Source organism: Hyaena hyaena, unplaced genomic scaffold, assembly GCF_003009895.1.
Source record: "Hyaena hyaena isolate Hyena2069 unplaced genomic scaffold, ASM300989v1 scaffold_1084, whole genome shotgun sequence".
Taxonomy (NCBI): Eukaryota; Metazoa; Chordata; class Mammalia; order Carnivora; family Hyaenidae; genus Hyaena; species Hyaena hyaena.
The window spans coordinates 162,980-185,850 of record NW_024081717.1 but is presented as its reverse complement, the minus strand read 5'-3'; the positions used below and the strand labels follow the sequence as shown (position 1 = coordinate 185,850).

At 36.9% G+C, this 22,871-nt stretch overlaps 1 protein-coding gene across 5 annotated transcripts in view; it reads right to left on the bottom strand.

The window, feature by feature from the left end:
• BANK1 (B cell scaffold protein with ankyrin repeats 1) overlaps positions 1-22,871 on the bottom strand; it is a 301,708-nt gene that overhangs the window by 199,567 nt on the left and 79,270 nt on the right. For all 5 annotated transcript variants that reach the window (XM_039222222.1, XM_039222219.1, XM_039222220.1 and 2 more), the window contains exons 3-5: positions 16,227-16,381; positions 10,581-10,719; positions 1,916-2,055 (exon numbers count right to left, since the gene is read on the bottom strand). In XM_039222222.1, coding sequence (XP_039078153.1) covers positions 1,916-2,055; positions 10,581-10,719; positions 16,227-16,381 — 434 coding nt within the window. The remainder of the gene's footprint in view (positions 1-1,915; positions 2,056-10,580; positions 10,720-16,226; positions 16,382-22,871) is intronic.

Sequence of the window (22,871 nt, the reverse complement as noted above, 5' to 3'; positions counted from 1 at the left end):
GGTCTTAAATTGTATAGATTAAACGTTCAGTGTCTCTTCTTACCGTGCTGTGGTCTGCTGTCTCCAAGACTGAATAATTCTTCCTCTCGGTACTCACTCAGGTTCAAAGTGGCTCTCTCCAGACAGGGAAAGCCTGAATCAAGCTGTGGCTGTCTAGCAACCTTCCTTTCGCTAAGCCACCAGGAATAGGTAAAGAGGAGAATCCTAAAATCTAACCATAATCCTTTCTCAACTCTCATTTCTGAGGCTGAGGGTGAAAAGGAAATAGTATTTTCCAGTTATCTGAAAACAGTGCAAAATGGTTTTTATTCACTCAAAGATGTAGAAGAAACCATGACTTTGCAGATTACAGCATTCTGAAAAACTATCCAAGAGTCATCAATTATGATTTTCTTGTGTACAAAACGATTTTCCTCCCCAAAGGCAAAAACACACAAATATACATTTGGAGGGTTACTTTACTTCTATGCTGACTGAAAGACTGATAATGAAATATATCACTTTTATTAACCTTTTTGTAATGAACAGAAGTTTTAAAGTGGAAGTTAGGTAGACTTGTCACAATAAAATGAAACAATCCACATTTCGAAACTTGTCACAATAAAATGAAACAGTTCATATTTCAAGCTATTACTTTTGCTCTTGCTTTGCAATTACAATATAGACATTTTATCAAATGTCCTTAGACTCGCCAGTTTGACAAATGGCATTTTACTCCCTGTCCTTCTCTAAGACATTTTTACCTTTGCCATTGTTCTAATACAAAAAATGTGTCACACATAAATAACAAAACCACCAGTTCCAAACTAGTTTAAACATATAAGGCTTCATGACAACTTGCCAACCACACCACACGATCATTGATGGTTTTGTTACAGAGTGTTTTGTGGTAACTTTGAAGATCTCGCTGTTCAGCTATCTCCTTTTCACCTTACTCTCTCTATCCATTGCCCAAAACCCAAGGCAATTAATATAGTTATAATCTAATTATCAAGTACTATAAAAAGAAATGACATTTATTTCACTCTGAAAAGTTGATGGAATAAGCACATGAAAGATAAATGTTCCACACTAAACAAGCTTTTCCTCTATTGAAAGTGGGTCAGGTAACAAAAAAGAATAAATAGATAAAATACTGAAATTAAACCAATGGCTTAAGATGAATCAAATGCAGTTGTTCCATTCTACATCCATGAGGACGTTGGCAGCATCTACATTCACTGGAGAATGTCTTAAAGCAGGGCCTTCTGAGAAGACTAGAAACTCCTCATCAAGTCCTCATTGTTCAGTAATGCTTTGTCACACTGCAGAAAGAACCTGGGGCTTGAAAATGCCTCTTTGCATACTTCCCTGAACATTTCAGCAGTTCTGGAATTCCTAATAAACACTGTCAGTTTAAAGCAGTAATTTTTGCCATCAGGTAACAGTAATAAATGAAACTAAGAAAAATATACACCGGGTTTGGAAGTTTCCATGTGAAAAATAACAATTCCTTAGATTAATGCCGTATGCTCTCTTTTGGGAGTGTTCTCGGTTGGTCTGACTCCTTAACTTCAAAGCATCAGATGATCGGACTTTTCCTTTGTACTGTCTTCATCTGGATAGAGAGGTTATTCATTTCTTAAGAGTTCTCTTTAATCCTTCTGTCTTTCTTTATCTGTTCTGTAACAGCTTTAAAATGAGTCCATCACAGAAGCCATTTTGTAATGGACAACCTGTCTCCCAGTGACATTATCTGGAATGGCAAACTAATTCATCTGCATCTCTGCACCACAGAAGTCAGTTTCTTCCCTTCCTATCAATCCGTAACTCATTCTTACTCAACCAATCTTCAGACTTTATGGCAAAGCACACATTCTGTTATCCAACATTGGCTCTTCAGCTTACTGTTAACTTCATGCAAATATCTACTTACCTGGCACACACCATCTCCTGGACCAGCCACTCCCAATAGGCAGTCCACAGGCTTTGCTGGTGTAGAGTACTTAATCTCTGTTGTGGCCTTGATGACTCCATCACAGTAGACATGGACATTGACAGACCCAGCAGGAAAATCTATAAATGCAAACAAGAGTTAGGAGCTGAGTATATAATGCATGTACCATATTATTACATCTTTCACAGAATATGAAGAAATCTTTAAGAATTCATAACAACTTTACTAACTTCTGGTACTAAATGTTTTCTTTGTATCCTGAGTATCCACAGAATATAGTGTACAATTTTAGACTTAATGAAATAAAACCTTACAGAATCTGAACACATGTTAAAATTATGGTAAAAGCAAAGTCCTAAATATTTTCTCCCTACTACTAGCCCTCTTTTTTGGAATAATCTGTAATTGTCTTTACATAATCCTTTAGAATTTAAGACCGTGTAATCATTCATTAAAAGTTGTGTATCTGTTAATAATCTCATGAAGAAAATTCTTAATTATAGACAAATTTTCAAAATTGTACTTGGAAAAAGAAAGAGTAGAATCGATTGAAATTATAGAACTTTTATGCAATGAGTTACAGTAAAAAACTCTTGGGAAGGTAAGGTTTAATATCCTGCTATTTAAGTACTATTTATACTATACATTTATCAAAACCCTTTCTGCGGACAAGTTCTTAAAGTGACTGATATACTGCCTGGTGAATTCTGCATTAACACACCAACAGAGTTAAAGTTTCCTAAGAATGTTGGGCTCACTATGAAAGAGTATCAATAAATAATCATTTCAGTAAAAAAAAAAGTTATTTTGCTTTATTGTAACAAAAGTAAACAAAATTGAGCCTTTAAATCTATTTACAGAACATACTCTAAAGACTTTGACTATCTATCGTGGAGATATTTCTCAAAATGGTCCTGGAAAATTGTCACCCAGACAGCTGGGGTTTGGAATATAAGTCATTAAGCACAAGACCAAAAAATCTTATTCCTGATGAGGTTTTGAATATTTAAGAGTTTCTGAAATTAAGCATTAATTTTACTTTATCTCCTAAAGAGATTAAAGGGCCTCTTACAATTTTGTTTAGAGAGATTTAAAGCCAACAAAAGCAATCTTAAGCATAACTAGATCAAGAGGCTGCAATGTTCTCTTCCCATATTGTTTGACTGAACATCTTACTTGTATTATAAAGAAACTATGTGTATGAAAGTTCTCTCTTCCCAAAGTAAGTATCCATCCAGTAGATAATGTAAGAGAAACTCCAATGAAACCTGAAAGTGATAACATATATCTCATCAGCTAAAGTTGTACACATAATGGTAAAGAGGGTGCTGGAGTTACTGAAGTCAAATGAAATCAATTTTGGTAGATTTCAGGAAGATGATTTTCAAAGAAGATACTGATTTTGTCAGTCAGAAAGAAAGATTAGAGTTTACAATGGGGTGTTAACCTTCTGAAAGAAAGTCAAATGACGAATCATGAGAAATACATGATAAGAAGATTTGCTTGGTAGTTCTTTGATATAGGATACTTAAAATATTCTAATTTTTTTAAACTCTAACATGAAAGCAAATGAACTGATTTATTCTTGGCATCTTGTGCCATTAGTTCTATTGATTTTAGAATAATCTTCCCAAGAGACAGATGTCCTTTGAAGTACTGTCTTTGCTGTATACATTTTCTTATCTATTGAATGTCAGTTATTAAATCAAGACCTTGAAGGATTCCTTATGGATTCATCTGATTGGGAGACCTTCCTTAAATATGTATTATTGAAGTGGCCTTTCATCAATAGCATCCTGTACTACCTGAGCATTATTTTACTTTGACTCTGGTCGTTATGATATCTACATTTTATAGCTCTTTAATAAAAATACAGCTAATTAATTTAAGGACTCAGAAGAGAAAGAAAGTGAATCCTGCTGTTTACTATCAGCAGAACATTTAACACTTGAAGTACACACAAATACAGGTCATAGATCACCAAATCAAGTACTGGAGTCAGCTGTGAAGGGGAAAAAAAGGTTTATAATGGAAGAAGATGGAACTTCTTGTCATATCAAACATAGATAGACAAGAAAGTAAACTTACAGAGGAACAAAGGAATTTAAAGCAATTCCTTTAAAAGAGGAATTTTATTCAAATTTCACAGCTTGTCATTCAATAGTCTTTGTCAACCTGCACTGTCTCTTTGATTTAAGTGGTCTGTCCTTCCAGATAAGGGACTGAAGCAATCTATGGAAAATATAAGGTATTTTTGAATAGGCAGAACTACATTCACTTGTTCTAGAAAAATACATACTGCACAAATCCAACAATTAAAGAGATTTTCTTTCTGTATTTCCACGGCCTGAGAAGCTATGTTCCTTTATGAACCAATTTTTGCTCTGTATCACATGGTAAACCTTAAATGAACCTACCTAATGTTTCTGTGGGAACTGAAATCAATATGGCTTTCTTTTGATTAGAATATTACTGTTAAATAAATATTGGTGGCTTTAAAACTTTGGCCATGCCTTAATATTGGTATACTTAATATATGTTAAAATTGTCCTCCTCAATTATGATGTTTAGAAAAATTTCTTATCAATTGTTGTTATTTTTCTAAGCAGGTTCAGCATAATATCTGGCACATCCTAAAGTATTTTTCATGCTCTTTTAATTAAATACGAAGTTATAATTTACATTAACCAGAACAGTTTCTTAATTAATAAAGAGATTCTATATCTTTGTAGATATTTTTACTTTCCTCCCAACTTTTAATTGGTTGTCCCCCTGCTGTGTAAAATATTTTTCCGGCTCTCCTGCAGGTACCAGAGGAATACCTCTTCCTTCTACGTAAACATTAGTTAATATTTCTAGTTTAAAGACTTCACATGTATTTTTATAACTTTTGGCATAAGTTGGGATTAATTCAAGTTCCTGGGTAACTTCAAATTTCTTTAGCACAAGACAGTTCCTGCCAGTGACAAACCTGTGGATTCCATTAGAAAGGTGTGTTTTTTTTTTTTTTAATGAAGTAATTGTAAGTGTATGAAGTTATATAGCTGAAAGGAAAAAGAACACAAAATTAGAGGATATTTTCTCAGATAAAAATGTGGAAGTATGTCAGAAGGGAGAGATGTCATTTAGAAAAAGAGCATTTAAGATTTCTTCACTGGTTAGCATAATTGTACTTTAACATAATTTTGGTTTTTTCTGAACTGCTACCAGGTTAGAGGGAAATATACATTTAAAAGAACATTAATAAGGCAAAGAGTTGGGCTGGGTAGTGAAAAATCTGAGAGTTCTGAGCACTGTAGGTAGGTCTTAGAGTATGTGACATGCTTTAATGTTGAGAGTATTATCTGTCTGTCTGTCTGTCTCTCTCTCTCTCTCTCACACACACTTAAAATGACTAAGAAGAAGTATCCAAAAAAAAAAATGAAGGGTTTGAAGGGGTACCATTCTTTAAAAGAGAATGCTAGTTGCCTATCTCAAAGGCTATTCTCTTCCTATATTAGAAAGAGAATCCTGATTTTTTTTTTTTCTTGCTGGGCACATTGCTATCCAACTAAAAAGACTAGATTTTCTGCTTTTCCTTCCAGCTAGATGTGACTTTGGGATTAAGTTCTGAATAATGTGATATCAGCAAATATGTCTTATGGAAACCTTTCCAGTTTAATGAGGCCTTCTTCTTTATCCCAGTGTTGTGTTGATAAACTGACTCTTCAAAAAGAAAATAAAAAAGACTTGGTTTATAGTTTTTATCAATGTGTGTGGTATACATACTCCACCATGGCTGATTTCAAGTAACCAAAGTGTGATGGACTGAATTGTGTCCCCCAAACCCTCAATTTGTATGCTGAAGCCCTAATCTCCAAGGTATTGAGAAATAAGGCCTTTAATAAGATAATTAAGGTTAAATTGAGGTCATAAGGGCATGGCCCTTATCTGATAGGGCTGGTATCCTTATAAAAAAAAAAAAAAAAAAGGAAGAGACACCAGAAGTGCAGATGCACAGAGAAAAGGCCATTTGAGGACAGAGCAAGAAGGTAGTCAACTACAAGCTAAGAAAAGAGGTCTTGCCAGAAACCCAAATTCTTGCCCGTTGATCTTAGGTTTCCAGCCTCCAGAAATGTGAAAAAATAAATTTCTGTTGTTTAAGCCACCCAGTTTGTGGTATTTTGTCATGGCAGCCAGAGAAGACTATTACACAAGATAATACCACTGAATATGAAATACAGAAGGGATGCACAGAATTGGCTTTCAGAATCCAATATGAGATGGTGCTAGCATTCACCAGATTGCTCAAAACTTGAGAGTGATAGTAAGGATCTTAGAAGCCATCTTGCTTCTGATGATTATGGCCATACTGTAGGGACTATGGGATGTTGACCAGAAATAAGTGTGCTCTGGGACAATACTGTAAAGCCACACCAGCGCTCAATACCAGCCATATTCAGTACCTGAAGCTCTGGGTATCACATAAGAGAATATTTATGGAGAACAAACCACATTTTGAGCCACATAACTAATTAAATCATGAGCCAGGTGATCAGAAATCAAATCACATGAGCCATTTTTCTACACTGGAGAGAGACTGAAAAGATGGAGACAGTCTCCTGGAACCTGTTGCATCAGTGATAGGGAAGCATCCCTGGTACGTTTCCATTTTACTTTTAGATCCTTCCATCTTAACTTGGTATTCAAAGAAGTACAGAAAATAATTTTATCTTATTTTATTTTATTTTTCTTGTTTGTGTCCCATCGGTTTATGAGCAGAAAATAATTTTAGAGACTTAAATCTGTATAGACTATTATTAGATGGTATGGGATACTGATTGAGATCTTTCCTGCTCCCTGGAAATGACCAATGAGTTCAGGGATTATATATATGAGATGATACAGAATTCTCCCTTGAACGTGATTCCTCAAGGATGAAGAGGGCACAAACAAATCTGGTGGCTTTCATATCAAGGGATATAAACTGGGGACCAGGAAAAAAGAGGGTATAATATGAGGAGTACAGTACTTAGAGAGAAGGACGGTTCCCTAAAATTCTTAAATGTTTTATCATATTCTATCCAGAAGCCGAGGGTGAGTTTGTCCAGAAAAGCCACTCCTTGTGTTTAAGGGAATTACTAGAGGGAGAGATTAACACTTTATTCCTCCATTGGACATCTTTTTAAGTGTTTGTTGTCTTACATCTCATCTCCCTTATTTCCAAATGTACTATAAGTGAGTATTTGGAATGTAATTACAAAACTTATTTTATCAACAAGGAAGCTGAGGCACAACTGAGACTTCTCTAAAGTTAACCAGTAAATGGCTCAATACAAAATAAAAGAGCTCCTTGGTCACTAAAGATTCTAGCCAAATCATTGGCCTTTAAGTGCATGCTGGACACTTTCTCTTATTCCATAACTGGTGTAGAGAAAAAAAGAACTCTATTGTACTGTGCTGTTCAGTGCTGTTCAATGGAACTTTCTAAGAGAATAGATATGTTCTAATGAAACACTTGAAATATGGGTAGTGCCACTGATGGAATTAATTCATTTTAAATTTCATTTAATTGTAATAAAGCTTAAATAATTAGTTGTGACTAGTGGCTACCATATTGGCCAGTGCAGCTACAAAGCATAGTTTCTCCACCTGCGTTTGTGACCCTCTAACGCATCATGACACCAGTTTAGTTGGTTTTGACTAGCACTGAAGAAAATGAAAACAAATAGAATTTCTATCTCTCTCTTTACATTACCCATATGTTCTTGCATGTTGTTCACTTTTCCATTATAATCCTTAACATATTAATCACAGTTATTTGAAATTGTCTGATAACTCCAACATTAATGTCACATCCAAACCTGGCCTAATATTTGCTTTATTTCTTTTGACTAAGGGGTTTTTTTTCTTACTTTTTGGAATGTCTTGTAATTTCTGGTTGAAACCCAGACATCGTGTGTTGGGTATAAGAATTGAGGAGGTAAGCATGCAGTGAAGAATTCATAAGAATCTGGATGGGAGGTGGGTTGTATTTCATGTCTGTTATAGCTGTAGATTCCAGAGGCTTCAAATTCCTCTATTCTCCTGGTTTCTGTCTGTCTTTCTTCTTGACTTTGTATTTCCCTAACTACTCCTCCTCAGAAAGATCCTGCATCTTGCAGTACTTCCAACAGTAACCTTCTGCCATTATAATGAAACCCTTTTATGGTGGTGGTCAGGTTGGGGGCAGGCAGAAGCATTCTGATCTTGTGATTAAGTCTTGGTCTTCAAGTGGGCTGGTGTCCCTAGGCTGTGATCTTCACAAGTAGGTGGTAGAGCTTTCCTCCCCCACCCTAAGTGAGTCAGAAAAGCTAGAAGGGGATTCAATGGATAGATGCCCTTCCTCAGTGAGGATAAGGCATTGGTAACATGGTTTCCCCTGGAAAATAGGCCTTTGTTATGGAGAATATATTGGGAGTGGTTCACCATGATTCTTCTTCTTCTGAACTGGAAGAGCCTCTCAAAGATCTTCCCCAGATCTTTACTATGTGAACCTGGTGGAGTTCCTGGAAGTGAATCCCACAAAATTATGGGTGCCTCCTAAGACTGTAGCCCCCAGGAGTTTCTTACTCTGGAGCCAGTCCACACTTCACCCCCAGCAATTCATCAAAATTACCATGTAATTGTGCCCACCAGTTTACAGCTCCAGTGACTTTTGTTCCAGCCAAGCAGATCTTGAATGTCACTGTCTTGATTTACCTTCTCCTTCAGGTTTTGGGATAGTAGTTTGCCCTGCAACCTTAGTTCTCTGATGAGGTCAAGAAAAGTCACTGATTTTCTGTTGGTTTAGCTCTATCTTATGGTAGGAAAAGAAGAGACAATTTCCAAGTTCTTCATATATCAGGGCTGAAACCATTAATCTAATGACCACTTTTAAAACCTCTGTTTTAAGTATATATTTCTGAATAGGTACTGAGTTATGATGTAAAATGTAGTTCTGGCTAAGGTTAAAAAATGTTAAGAAACAGTGGCATGAGACAGAAAAAAATAAGACTCTGGGGCCATTTCTGCTAAGGTATATCTCATCCTTATTTCCATATACATTCATGGACCCATCCTATGTATTGCTACATTTGGTAAAAGAAAAAAAAATCCCATTAATTTATAGAATATACTAATTGAAAATAAGAATTGGACAGGATAAATAGCATAACTGGTAAATAGTGGTTTATTTGTTTTTTACTACAAATTTGCTGTTCAACTACATGGGACAGTAAAATGGCCTGGTATATCTTAGAAAATATAGACTATTAGGTTCCTACTTTTCTGAAAAACATTTGAATTTTGACATAATTTATTCTTTGCACTACTCTTAGTGCTAGGTAAACTGAATATGTAATCTTAATATGAATAATTTTATATGCCACTTTGATTTACTATTTGGGAAATATTATCTAAGTACTTCTTAATTTGCAATATTGATTCTTTTGTAGCGATTTTAGTCTAACTAGATTTAAACTCAAAAACTAATTAGTTAGAAATTAATGTTAATTAAATCATTTAAAAATGTGGCATAAAGAAGTAGGGGGCTTTGGAAGAGAAAGAGAAGAGACAAAGTTCTTCCTCATCTACTTCTGCACACCTTCATCCATGACAGGAACCAGTGTCTGAAACGTTTATAAACACTTGGTGTATAGTCCCTCCTTTCTATAATTCAACTCTGACCCAGGCCATGCAAGCAAACCCATAGAGGAGACACACGCTTTGCATAGCGCAGTAGAAAAGGTGTGTAAGTGCTCTATAAAAGGGCTTCATAATAGCTACATTCCAAAAGAAAAAGAAAAGTTCAGGATGCATTGACACAGTACTTAATCTTAAATATTTTGACTACATTTCCAGATTCATAACAAGACTGTATACGTTTATACTTTAAATATTTTATAAAGTTTATATTTATGAAGTTTTATTAGATAATTTTATTCTCTGGCTGTAAAAAGATATCATAAATTCAAAAACCAAGTAGTCCTCCATTTGTATTAAAAATATTCAGAAATTAATCTATTAAACTTTGATTTAGGTACAATTGTGGTGGCAGGTGTGGCTATTCCATCTGGAATTTTAAATCTGATACGGCTTATCATAGTGCAAGCAAAGATGGATAATAAAATGGTTAACCTCATAAATTAAATAAGGAAAAGATGGAGGACTGTATATAGAAATGGTACTCTGATGATAAATAGTGAAAAAGAATCACATCTTCCAAAACAACCAAAAATATACTCAAGGACATGCCTCCCTCTTCCCAAAAAAAGTAAAAAGTTCATGAATGAAAGTCCAAAGGTTCATTAATCCTATTACAATAAAGCAAATTATTTTAGTTCCATATTTAATAGCTGATGTATATTATTAAAGTGCTCTCTGCTGACATATTTAAAAATATGTGATATTGCTGGTGGTCATTTCACCACATGGTACACAAGCTAATTTCGCATAATTTACACATTCATACTTTTGGGAATCCAGATTAATAATAACAACTTTGGGTATGTGAAAGCTAAACGCAGGAAACACCTGCAGAACAGTATTAGTTTCTGGAAGGAAGTGAAACCATTTATCATATTATTTATTGAAAGAAACTTAGGATGATGTCTTATATTTATTAGTGCATAAAAACATTTCTTACCTAAAGCTTCCATACACCAGACTGTCTTATTCCAACGGGTTGGCTGTGTTCTAACACATTTGCTATTTGATGTAAATTCAACCTCCACAGTATCACCAATGACTTCATCTCTTAAAATAATAAATATTTCACCAGGATTCTATAAGATAAAACATGTAGCCCAATGAGGACCTTGAAAAAGTCTACATTAACCAAAGAATCCACTATATTTAATAACGACAAAGTCTGCACAGGATAATTATGTCTTCTATCATGTCCTAGCTTTTCAACTATATTCAAAAATAAAATATGTAAATGTGATTCTCACCACATTTTAATTTTATCAACGTGGTGTCTACTGAATTCTCAATTTTTTTCCCCAACCCCATCTTTTGCAACTGAAGAAACAGTGAGGACACAGTTGCTTCCTTTTGCCCTTGACTCTTCCCTGTCTGGGAGGATCCCTGTCTCAGAGTAAGAAGCATCACCTACAGACCTCCAGGGAGCTGTCATTTGCTAACCAAAGCCTTTTTCCCCCTGAACCCTTTTACTTTGCCTTTCTAGAACTTGGTATGTTCATCTATAAATGACAGGACTGAATAGGTGTAGCTTTAAGATCTCTTAACATTTTAAATGTGAGTTTTCATGTCCGATGTTTTAAATATCCAATAGTTTTAAATCTTACCTAATAGGGATTCTCTGGTTACTCTTTATGTGTGATGAGTATCTGTGAAGGTTACTGAATTGACTAAAGGATTTAAATCTAAAAGTTTCAAGGTTTTATTAAGGTTGAAAAGCTAAATCTATGGACATAAACAAAAGGAGTTATTGAAAACCATTCTGGGGGAAAACTCTGGAAAAAAATAATTAAGGATAAAAAATTGACATTAATACAGAGAAAAAGAAGGACTAGATATTTGCTGAACATTTTTTTAATACTAGGAATTATTTTAAGCACTTTTTTAAAAATTTTATTTTATTTTTGAGAGAGAGATAGAGACAGCATGAGCAGGGGAGGGTCAGAGAGAGAGGGAGACACAGAATCTGAAGCAGGCTCCAGGCTCTGAGCTAGCTGTCAGCACAGAGCCCAACACAGGGCTCGAACCCACGAACTGTCAGATCATGACCTGAGCTGAAGTTGGACGCTTAACTGACTGAGCTACCCACGTGCCCCTTAAGCACTTTTAATATAAAGTTATTTCCTTTAATCCTAACCAAAACTTAAATACACACATACACACACTGAATCCAAAATGGAAGGCTGTTAGTTTTCTTTTAAGAACAAGGTAGCTAATACAGACAGTGACATTCTGAAGATTAACCAGAACTATCTAAATAAAAATCTGTACTCTCCTTTATGTTGTGCTGTTTAACCCTTCAGAATAACTAAAATGAAATATCATTTTTATGTTTATCTCAGGCATCACCTTCCAAATGCCTTCCTCAAAGTCAAACTAAATTTCAGTCCCTCACAAAACAAACAGAAACCTCATTTATATACTCTTATAAAATTGTGTTTACCCAAAAGTCATTAACTTCAAAGTTCTCTTATTTAAAAGTTATCTGTGTAAGCATAAATCACCTGCTGATAAAACTTACAACTTTAATGCTCTATACCAAAGGCTTTCTACAAATATATAAATATATTGATGTGGGATGCCTGGGTGGCTCAGTTGATGATGCGTCTGACTCTTCATTTTGGCTAAGTTCCAACCATGATCTCATGGTTCAAGAGTTCTAGCCCCACATCGGGCTCTGTGCTGACAGTGTGGAGCCTGCTTGGGATTCTCTCTCTCTCTCTCTCTCTCCCTTTTTGCCCTTCTCCCACTCATGCTCTATCCCTTAAAATAAATAAATAAACTTTTTAAAAAAATGTTGATGCCACAAAATTGGTTCAGCTGACATACTTCCACTTCAGCCATTTTTCCACCAGAGTCTGATGCTCCCAAATATGTGTCTGCGGGATATTTTCAACTAAATTTCTCCTTCTCAATTACACTGCAAATGGACAAACATGTCACCATTCCATGGGATACACATTCTTGGCCTCATACATCCCACAGGAATGCCTTCCCTTTGCCTCACCAAAGCACTGATTCATGTGACCCCCGAGGTCAGGAACCTGAGCTTCTCCCGTTCCTCTCCTCTGTCACCTCCTCTTCACGGGGCCTCCTGTCTAGCTCAGTTTTTTGGTTCCTTTGTCACTCACACCCCTCACCTTACTCCAAATCTTTCATGACTCCTTATTTACTTTGGCCCAGATCCCCAAGATCTCTGCATCAAAGTTCTTCAGAGCTCTCTTTCAAGTGTACGCTGTGTCTTCTTCAACTTTAAACTCTCCCCTTCCAAAGCTAGTTAGCCTCAGCATCTTCTCCCTATGTTCTATTCTCATTCTCATTCTAATGAGTGCTCACACTCATTCTCATTCATGAGTGCTCAAGGCCAGCCTGCTGCTTATGCATCAGATTCCCTCCTTAATAGAGGGCAAGACTCCACCTTTCAACCTTTTCCATAGAAAACTTCTAAACCAAAGACAAGCATCCTGACCACTGCAAATGAGGTACTTACATCTTCATTTGTACCCAAGGCCAGCTTCATGGGGATATGACCTGGCCTGTTGCACTGGCTCTGCCCTTAGAAGGCCTTGCACTTGCTTCAGTGTTCTGCTGTCACTGCCTGAAAGCGCTTACTAATTTGAACAAGGGCCCCTACACCTTCATTTTGCACCAGGCCTGTTTGTACCTAATGTCAGCGTGCCATTGCATTCCTACTCTTCCTCTGTCTCCCCACGCTTCTCCTCTGCAAGGAGAAGCAAGCTCTGACTCTAGGTTCACCAGCTCCATAAACCCTCCCTACAAATGCAGCCCACAGTAACTTCCAAAGGAATCAGGGAGCATTTCACATTCACACCCCTCATTCGACCTTCTTGAAGTCATGCCCTCTGCTCTTAATTAATTTTTCCTGTCTGTGTGCTGGCTTCCTGGCTAGACTTTCAATATCCTGAAGGTATTTTTATTTTTTCGTATCATTGTGGCACCTTGCAAAAACTGTGTACATAAGAGACAATCTGTACATATTTTTTAAATGAAGATGGAACAAGTCTGTCAAAATGTGACTTTTTAAAATTGAACAAGCCCAGCTCTATTCCTTTTACCCCTCAGGACTCCCAGCATCGTGTGTTTGCTACATCTCCATGGAGGAAGGGGCCTGCTCTAGGAGGGAAGGCCTGCATTGTCCGGCCTCGTCCTTAACTATTATGAACGTCTGAATTAAACATCTAATTATGTAGGTACATTTAATTCAGTGGAGAATATAGCAGGACGCTCAAACAAAGGATTGTAAATTTGGCCTTATCAGTTATAAAGCTGCTATTTTGCTTTCAATCTTTCTGATTCATCTGTTTATCCCTTCTTTGGTTCTGCACATTCAGGGACAGAAAGAATTATGATAATTATCACTTCCAAAGTCTCAAGTTTTGTGGCATTGGTCACAAAATCCTGAGCCTTAAACAAAGGGGCTAGGACTTGGTCTATAATAGAACATATAAAGTGTGAAGTTTCTGGGTCTGCTAGGGCTGGTGTCTTTAGGCTTTAGTGATATACGATGCATAGGCAACAAAAGATTTTTACCCTAGTGGATCAATATATCAACTTAACTGTAACTTTTTTTTACACAGACCAATGGTTCTTTTCATACATTCATGATTACTATAATAGGCACAAGTTTAAAGAGCGCAGTTGTAGGGGCTTTATTAAGCCAGGACTGTGCAGGTTCCGTAGCTGAACTCTATCTGACCCATGACAGCACAGCAAGGATAGGTTATGACAATGGTCCCAAATTTGGCTGTTAATTCTCACCTTCAGGGTCACCTGGGAAGTTTTTAAGGCTGCCAGTGTCCAGGCCATAAACCAAACCATTTATATATGAATCTCTGGGGGTAGGATTTAGGCATTATTTTTTTTGAAATCTCCCCTGTATGCAGCTTGGTTTGAGAGCCACTTGGCTAAAGGGTAAAGACATCTTTCAGTCACTGTGAAACCTTACCACCAAAATGGGTAGCACTTTACAATATAAGCATTTTCGGGATTGACACACACAATAGTCTTTTGCAGCTTTTCCTGTATTTTCAATGAAGTCACAGGATCAGGCTTTAAGTTATAGTTGATTACCAAGAACTAGTGTGTGATTTAGTTTGAGAAATAAGTGGGGAGTGCCGTTAGCTTCTGTATATTATTTTAAACCCTATCTTGGGCCAGGGAATGAATGCATAGGAGGTAATCTCTGAGATCCTTGTGGCTTTCTCATGGGCCCCTCAGAATCATACCCCTTCATATAATCTAAGGATTTCTCTATTTGTTGGCTACAAACTCAGGTCTGCACTGTGGGTTTGGACACTCACATTACAGTTGTAGCAACAGAGGTACGTCAAGGAACAGGTCAAATAAGATTCTTTTTTAGGGAATATGCCGTGTTCTAAGATTTGGATACAAAGGCACTTCAATGAAATTAATATAGATCCAAATGTTGATAAATGCCTTTCAAGTTATACTATAACTTAAAGGCCACTTAAAACACCTTTCAAGGTTATACTATAACTTGAAGAATTAAATTTCCTCATGAGATCAACAAGTGACTGGACTGGTTTTAAAACTGTTTCAGTCTTATGATCAGAAAAGCAGTGGTAGGAGAATAACATAAGAATTAAGAAATATCAGTTGATTATACTCAAGGAAGTAAGAGATTCTGGTGGGAGAAAAGCTGAGATTGCAGTAGACAGATTCTACCAAAAGGAAGGGAAAAATAGATTGAAGGCCTGTCTATACAGATAACACAAGATAAAGAAAATAAGCTCATTCCTGGGGCGCCTGGGTGGCTCAGTCAGTTAAGTGTCCGACTTCAACTCAGGTCATGATCTCACGGTTCGTGGGTTCGAGCCCTGCATCGGGCTCTGTGCTGGCAGCTAGCTCAGAGCCTGGAGCCTGTCTTTGGATTCTGTATCTCCCTCTCTCTGTATCCCCCTCCCCTGCTCATGCTGTCTCTGTCTGACTCTCAAAATAAATAAAAAAACATTAAAATTTTTTTAAAAAAGGAAATAAGCTCATGCCTAACTACTCTTTAGGATGGTGCTCGTGAAGGGGAAATAGTGGAGCCATTACTGACCCTGTGACTGGGGCTTGCAGAGATAAGTGAAGAGGCAGGAGGCGTCAGAGGGCAGGCGACAGTACTTTCCAAGAGAGTGCACTGAGGAAAATGTTTAGAGGCTCCTTCTTAAGGCTTCGGGTAAAATCCATAAAAAGAGGGAGAAGAGTCACTGCTTACAGGTTGTGCAGCCCGAAGAGGTGATTATAAAACACTGGCTGGATTGCAGGGAAGCCTCTGACAGGGAGCACTAATTCTTGATGCCATTATTAGCTGATTTGAAGACGATTTGTTACTGTAAGGGCCATAAATGTATCTCCTGTCCTTGGACATGATTTAACCTTGGCACTATTGACATTTTTGGGCCAGAGAAGTCATCGTTGTGGGGACCACCCTGTGTTTAACAGCATCCGTGACCTCTATCCATGAGATGCCAGTAGAAATCCCCCAGCTGTGACAACCAAAGCTGTCTGTAGGCTTTGCCCAATCCCTGTTGGGGGCACTTAAATAATAAAGTATCATACTGACCTCACATGGAATTTCAGCAGGAAGCACAATTGCCTGTGGTATGGTGTCTCGTGAAGTTTTTGATAATTCTTCAGTGTCCTGTCTCTTACTTATTTCCCTGGAATGTTCCACTTTTAGGTCCGTTGGAATATTAACCTCAAGGTAGTCATCAGAACCTAGAGAAAAGTGCATGAATGTGAACTACATCACAATTATAATATAGCCAAGGTCGTATTAATTCCTCCATTGTTTTAAAGACTAATTGCTAAACGATGAATTTGATTAATATATGGGATAACAGAACTGAGTTTAAAATAACTGAAGCAATGTTAATAAGTAAAATAACACTTCACAATTTAACTTAGTGACGGAACTAAACCAACTATATACGTCCACCTACTAATTTAAGGTTCCCCCCAAAATATCTAACCACCATTTAATATTTTTCTTAATATTAAATTAGCAAACCTGAAAAAGATGAAACTGTCTTTTCAATGACTGTAACTAAGGAAATTTATTTTATTTTATTTTATTTTTAATAGTTTATTGTCAAATTAGTTTCTACATAACACACAGTGCTCATCCCCAAAGTGCCCTCCTCCATGCCCATCCCCCCTCCCCCCCACATCCATCAGTCCTCAGTTTTTGTCAGCATTCAAGAGTCTCTCATGGTTTGCCTCTCTCCCTTTCCCCCACCATTTCCGCCCTTCTTCTCCCCCTTGTTCCTCCGTCAAGTTCCTCCTAATCCTCCTATACGTGCAAACATATGATATTTGTCCTTCTCTGCCTGACTTATTTCGCTCAGCATAACCCCCTCAAGGTCCATCCATGTTGCTACACATGGCCAGATTTCATTGTTTCTCATTGCCATGTAGTATTCCATGGTATAGATAAACCACATCTTCTTGATCCATTCATCTGTTGATGGACACTTAGGCTCTTTCCATGTTTTAGCTATTGTGGAGAGTGCTGCTATGAACATTGGGGTACATGTGCTCCTATGCCTCAGCATTTCTGTATCCCTTGGGTAAATTCCTAGCAGTGCTATTGCTGGGTCATAAGGGAGTTCTATTGTTAGTTTCCTGAGGAACCTCCACACTGTTAGGAAATTTATTTTAAATGAGAACAATTATTTATACTTTAAAAAGATTTCTAATTTTTAAAAACAAAAAGCGTGACTGGGAAACATCACTAAATAAACTAGAATTTCCACAACACTGGTTTACTAGTGAAATACTAGTGTTCATCCAAATGTTATGTTCTGTGAAAAGTGTGTTCTATCTTAAATAAGCTGGTATTCTTTGTGGCAGCATTACTAAGGACAGTGAAATATGTTAATGCGAGTTTTCAATCTCAAGGGGAAAGAATATTTGATTCCTTTTTGTTTTAACATTTTGTAATCTAGCATTTGGTCTCAATCATTAAAACATTTTCTCTACTGAATAAAAAAAATGCTGTGTTAAGAGTGAAGGTTAATTTTTTTTTTATTACTCAGTATTTCAAAGCCTCTCATTAGAGTACAGACCAGTGTGGCTGAAACCAAGTCTCTAACAACTAAATCACATCTGTAAACCCTTAAGGTAACCCCAAAAGTATCCCTGAATCCACCAAGAAGAGAACTGGTAAAAAAGAAACTAGCTCCTGACAGCTAGAAACTGCCCCAACACTGTGTAGAAACCTCGGTGTTGGCTGGAAGCTGGTCCAGTGTCCTCCCCGTGAAATAGACAGTTTCACAGAACATCAACATCAGACGCGGTCACTCTGACACTGGGGTGGATTAAGTCAGAGGTCAGACCACTGTGTCGTCACGTCTGAATCCAAGCAAAAGGATGAGCACGGCCAAAATCACAAGAATGACCAAACATCCCCAATCCCAGCTCCTGTCCGCAGCTATCACTTCTTTACCAATTTCAGCTTTCATCTCTTTTTCATTTCTCTCGGCCTCTAGAGGGTAACTACGCTTTCCAGTTTTCCTGGGATTTTCCTGGTGCAGGCACTGCCATGCTGTGTCCTAAGAACCCCTTCAGTCTCAGGCACACTGAAACAGCTGGTCACCTTGATTTTGATCAAAGTCACTGATATACCAAAACATAAAATTACAATTGCTTTTTGACAGCAAGCAAACTGTAGCAAAACTGCTTTCCTGAAACCTCCCTCAGATCACTTAGCAACAAGCTTAAATGCTACAGTAAGTCGTTTCTAATACTCTTCCTGAGATGGCCCGTGGTTCTCCATGGTGTGCCTTCTCTTCATTGCAACTGACAAAAAGACCAAAGAGTTCAAGTGCAGGTGTGTTCCTGGTGGTGTGTGGCTAAAGGACACTGATAGGATAGAAAGGAAGAAGAGTCAAAGGCAGTACAGATAGAAATAGCTAAAATTTGGTTATTTTATCTAAAAAAAGTGAAGTTGCCAGTTTCATATAGGTAATTCTGTCAGTAAAAACAGAATAACAAAAAGACATGCCCTCCAGAGAGCAACACCCCACACCACATCTAAGAAAGAGAGTGTGTGTGTAGTTTTGTTTTGTTTTCTTTTTTTTTTTTTGGTTTGTTATTTTGTTTTTGTTTGTTTGGTTGGTTTTTTTGGTGTTGTTTCGTCTTATGAAAGTTGCAGAATAAAACCAAAAAATTACCTGGGATTTCCAGATTTTTTTAAGTACTAGTCTTCCTTGAAATGAAAGGAAAAGTAACCTTTATTTCTTTAACAATTTCATAAGTGGTTTCATTTTCTCTTTCTTTCTCTCTCTCTGTCTCTGTCTCTCTCTCTCTCTCTCTCTCTCTCTCACACACACACACACACACACACACACACACACACACACATTCATACCCCAAAACAGTGAAAGGTTGTTTAGAACTGATTCAATCATTTTGTGAGTTGATGAAAAAGTCAGGAAACCATTTTATTTAACACACTTTAGAAGGAGGAGGTGTAAATTATTTTAGCGCAGCAACAACTAGATGTTTTCTGCTAATTCCTCTGGGGTATTAGGTTAAGAAGAGCTATTTTATTTACCCTGAGGACATAATCATGACTATACAAAAAGATTTATCTCCATGAACGTTCACAGAATCACTGTTTATAATGCAGAAAATTGGAAGCAGTCGAAACAATAAGGGACTAGATAAAAATCTGCACCGTGAAAAAGATACTGTCACCAATAAAAATTCTATCAGAGAATATTTACCGATAAGAAACAGGTTTATAATATAACTGAAAAATTTTTAAGTTATGAAATTATCAATGTAGTAGGTTCTTATTTTATTGGTAAAATAAAAAGTATAGGACGTTTGGTTTCAGGTTTCACATGTAAGGTGCTTTGGAAATCAACACTATTCCTAACAAAAAGCTGTACAGACTGAAAAAAACCACTCTTCTTTGATCCTTAAGAAAGGGGTGCACATTACACAAACTGCTGTCCCCCGAATTGGAGACATAGTCAGGGAAGTACAGGGAGTCTCAATTATAGAGTAAAGAGTTAGGAGTGCGGACCACTCCAGGAACCAGTGCCGGGGTAGGGAAACCACAACTGTAATCGATGAATTGCCTGATGCTCAGTGTGGACAAATCTGAGAGTTAAAAATTGCAAAGAATTCCAGCTGAAGGAGGCCCTCCACATTATTTTGAGATTTACCTCCAGGAGCTTGACTAGATTCCCACAGAAAATATTAGAGAAAATGTCCCTCCTTCACCTGGCAGGGGGAGGGGAAAAGAAACCATTTTGAAATACTCCATAGCGTTCTGTTCTAAGAAAGGGTTGTTCTCAGGGCAGACTGGTTAATGAGAGGCTAACCTACTGAGGAATTCTCAGCATCTAAGTGACGTGGGGAAGAGAAATACCCAATAGCAGCCCACTGTAGCCATCTTTACCCACATAAGGGGAGAAAAAAGACTAAGGGACTCCTGTGAAGTTCATGGTTCAGAACTATAGGTTCACTAAATGACTGAGACCTAATCTTAGGACTCTAGAAAGCTTCCTTTACCCCCCAAACCTCAGAACCACATTACCAAAAGCCTATTTATAGCAGTTCATTTTACCTAGTACATCATGTCTATCGAGAAGGCATATCAAAAGGCCAAAATCCAAATTTGATGAGACAGAGTACCGCAAGGATGTCAGAATCATTAGACTGGGAATTGAAAGCAGCTCTGATTAACTTGCTAAGAGTTCTGATGTATAAAGTAGACAGTATGCAAAACAGATGGGTGATGTAAGCAGAGTAATAGAACTTCTACAAAAGAATCAAAAAGATATGGTAGAGGTTAAAAATACTGTAACAGAAATGAAGACTGCCTTTGATGAGTTTATCGACTCAGTAGACTGAACATGATTGAGGAAAGAATCTTTGAGCTAGAGAATACATCAATAGAATCCTTGAAAACTGAAAAGCAAATAGGAAAACAAACAAACTAAACTAAAAAACAAAACAAAAGAGCAGAATATCCAAGGACAATGAGATAACTACAAAGGTGTAACATACATGTAACGGGAATACCAGAAGTAGAAGGAAAAAAAAAAGGAACAAAATAAGTATTTCAAAGAATAATGACTGAGAATTTCTCCAAACTAATGTTAGATACCAAATAAAAATGCATTTAAGGATATTGCCTTCAACCTGCAGAAAATTGGGTGTCTAGGTGGCTCAGTTGGTTAAGTGTCTGACTTCAGCTTAGGTCATAGTCTCATGGTTTTTGAGTTTGAGCCCTGCATCTGGCTCTGTGTTGACAGCTCAGAGCCTGGAGCCTGCTTCAGATTCTGTGTCTCCCTCTCTCTTTGCCCCTCCCCCACTCACTCTCTCTCTCTTTCTCTCTCTCTCAAAAATAAATAAATATTTTAAAAAATTCAAACTGTAGAAAATCAAAGATAAAGTCCTAAATTACCTAGGGAAAAAAAGCCTTACCCATAGAAAAACAAAAACAAGAATGATATTTGACTTCTCCTTAGAAGCTGTGTAAGCAAGAAGAGAGTAGAGTGAAATTTTTAAAGTGTAGAAGAAATAAACCACAAAAACAAAATTCTGCACCCTATGAAACTATCCTTTAAAAGTGAAAAAGAAATAAAGCCTCTCTTGGATAATCAAATATTGGGATAATCTGTTGTTAGTAATTCCTGCCACCTGCAAGAAAAGATAAAGGAGATTTTTAGAAAGAAGGAAATAATATAGGTCAGAATCTCTGATCTGCATAAAGAAAAGAATCAAAGAAATAACTGAAGATAAAATATCCCTAATCTCACACAAAAAGACACAGATAATATGAATAGGTCTATAGCTAATTTGTATTGAAGAAATTGAATCAATAATAACCTTCTGAAGCAGAAAGCACCAGGCCCTGATAGGAACTGGGGAATTCTACAAAACATTTAAGGAAAAAATTATACCAATTCTCTACGACTGCTTTTTAGAGGTTAAAAGCAGAGGTAATATGTCCCAACTCATTCTATAAGGCCATCTTTACCCTAATAACAAAACATTACAAGAAATAAAGAATATTGCAAGACATTATAGAAAAGACATTGCAAGAAAAGAAACTATAGACCAATCTCTTGTGAACGTAGACACAAACATCCTCACAAAATATTAGCAAGTTCAATCCAAAGAAGAATGAAGAGTGGGATTTATTCCAGTTATGTAAAGTTGTTAAACATTCAAAAATAAATTAACATAATCCATCACATCAACAGACTAAAAAATTGAAAATTACATGTTCATATCAATAGATGCAGGAAAACTATTGGACAAAATCCAATACCAAGCCTTTATAAAAACTCTCCGTAAACCAGGAGTAGAGGGAAACTTTCCCAACTTGATATGGATAATCGACAAAAACCCTACACCTAACATCATGTTTAATGTAGGAAACTCAAATTTTTCCATTAAGATTATGTAGAAGGCAAGAATGCCCTCTCTCACTATTCTTTCTCATCATTTTACTGGAAGTTCTTGCTAATGCAATTAAGGCAAGAAAAGGAAACAAAACACAGATTAGAAGGAAGACATAAAACTGTCTTTGTTGGGAGAAATATGATGATCTATGCTGTAAACCCAAAAGCACTAACAAATTCCTGGATATCTAGTATCTAAGAAAGAACTATTCTGCAAAATATACAAAAAAAAAAAAACCCTCTTAAACTCAACAATAAGAAAATGACATTAGCTTTTCTCACTTATCCAACCATATTCTACCTTTTACCTCTTTGAAAAAAGCTTCTTATCCCTTCTGCCTGTTCATTCTATTTCCAGTTGTGCCTCATCCCGCCCTGCCTTCTCTCTCTTTCTCTATGCTCTTCAACCAGCACTGCATACACACGGCTATTTAACTGTAGCTGGGAAATCCAGGTATATGCTTTAAACCATTCTTTGTCCATTGGTTTTCTTCTTTTTTCCTTTTATTTTCCCCTTTTTGACCCTTTTATGTATTTTATATTCCATATTATTCGTCCTCCCTCCTCCGTCTTTTCTTTTAACTTTTTCGTTTTCCCTCTCGCTTTGCATGTTAGTTGAATTAGCCTGTGCGTTTGTGTGCTCCTGCTCCCTGTGTGTTTGTCTGTCTGTTTTCTTTTCCAGGGCTACCTCAAGAAACAAGCTAGAGTACACAAGGTGGAGAGTCCCAAATATCACTACGAAAAGGAAAATAAAATAACCAAGGTCCCAACAAGAGAGACCA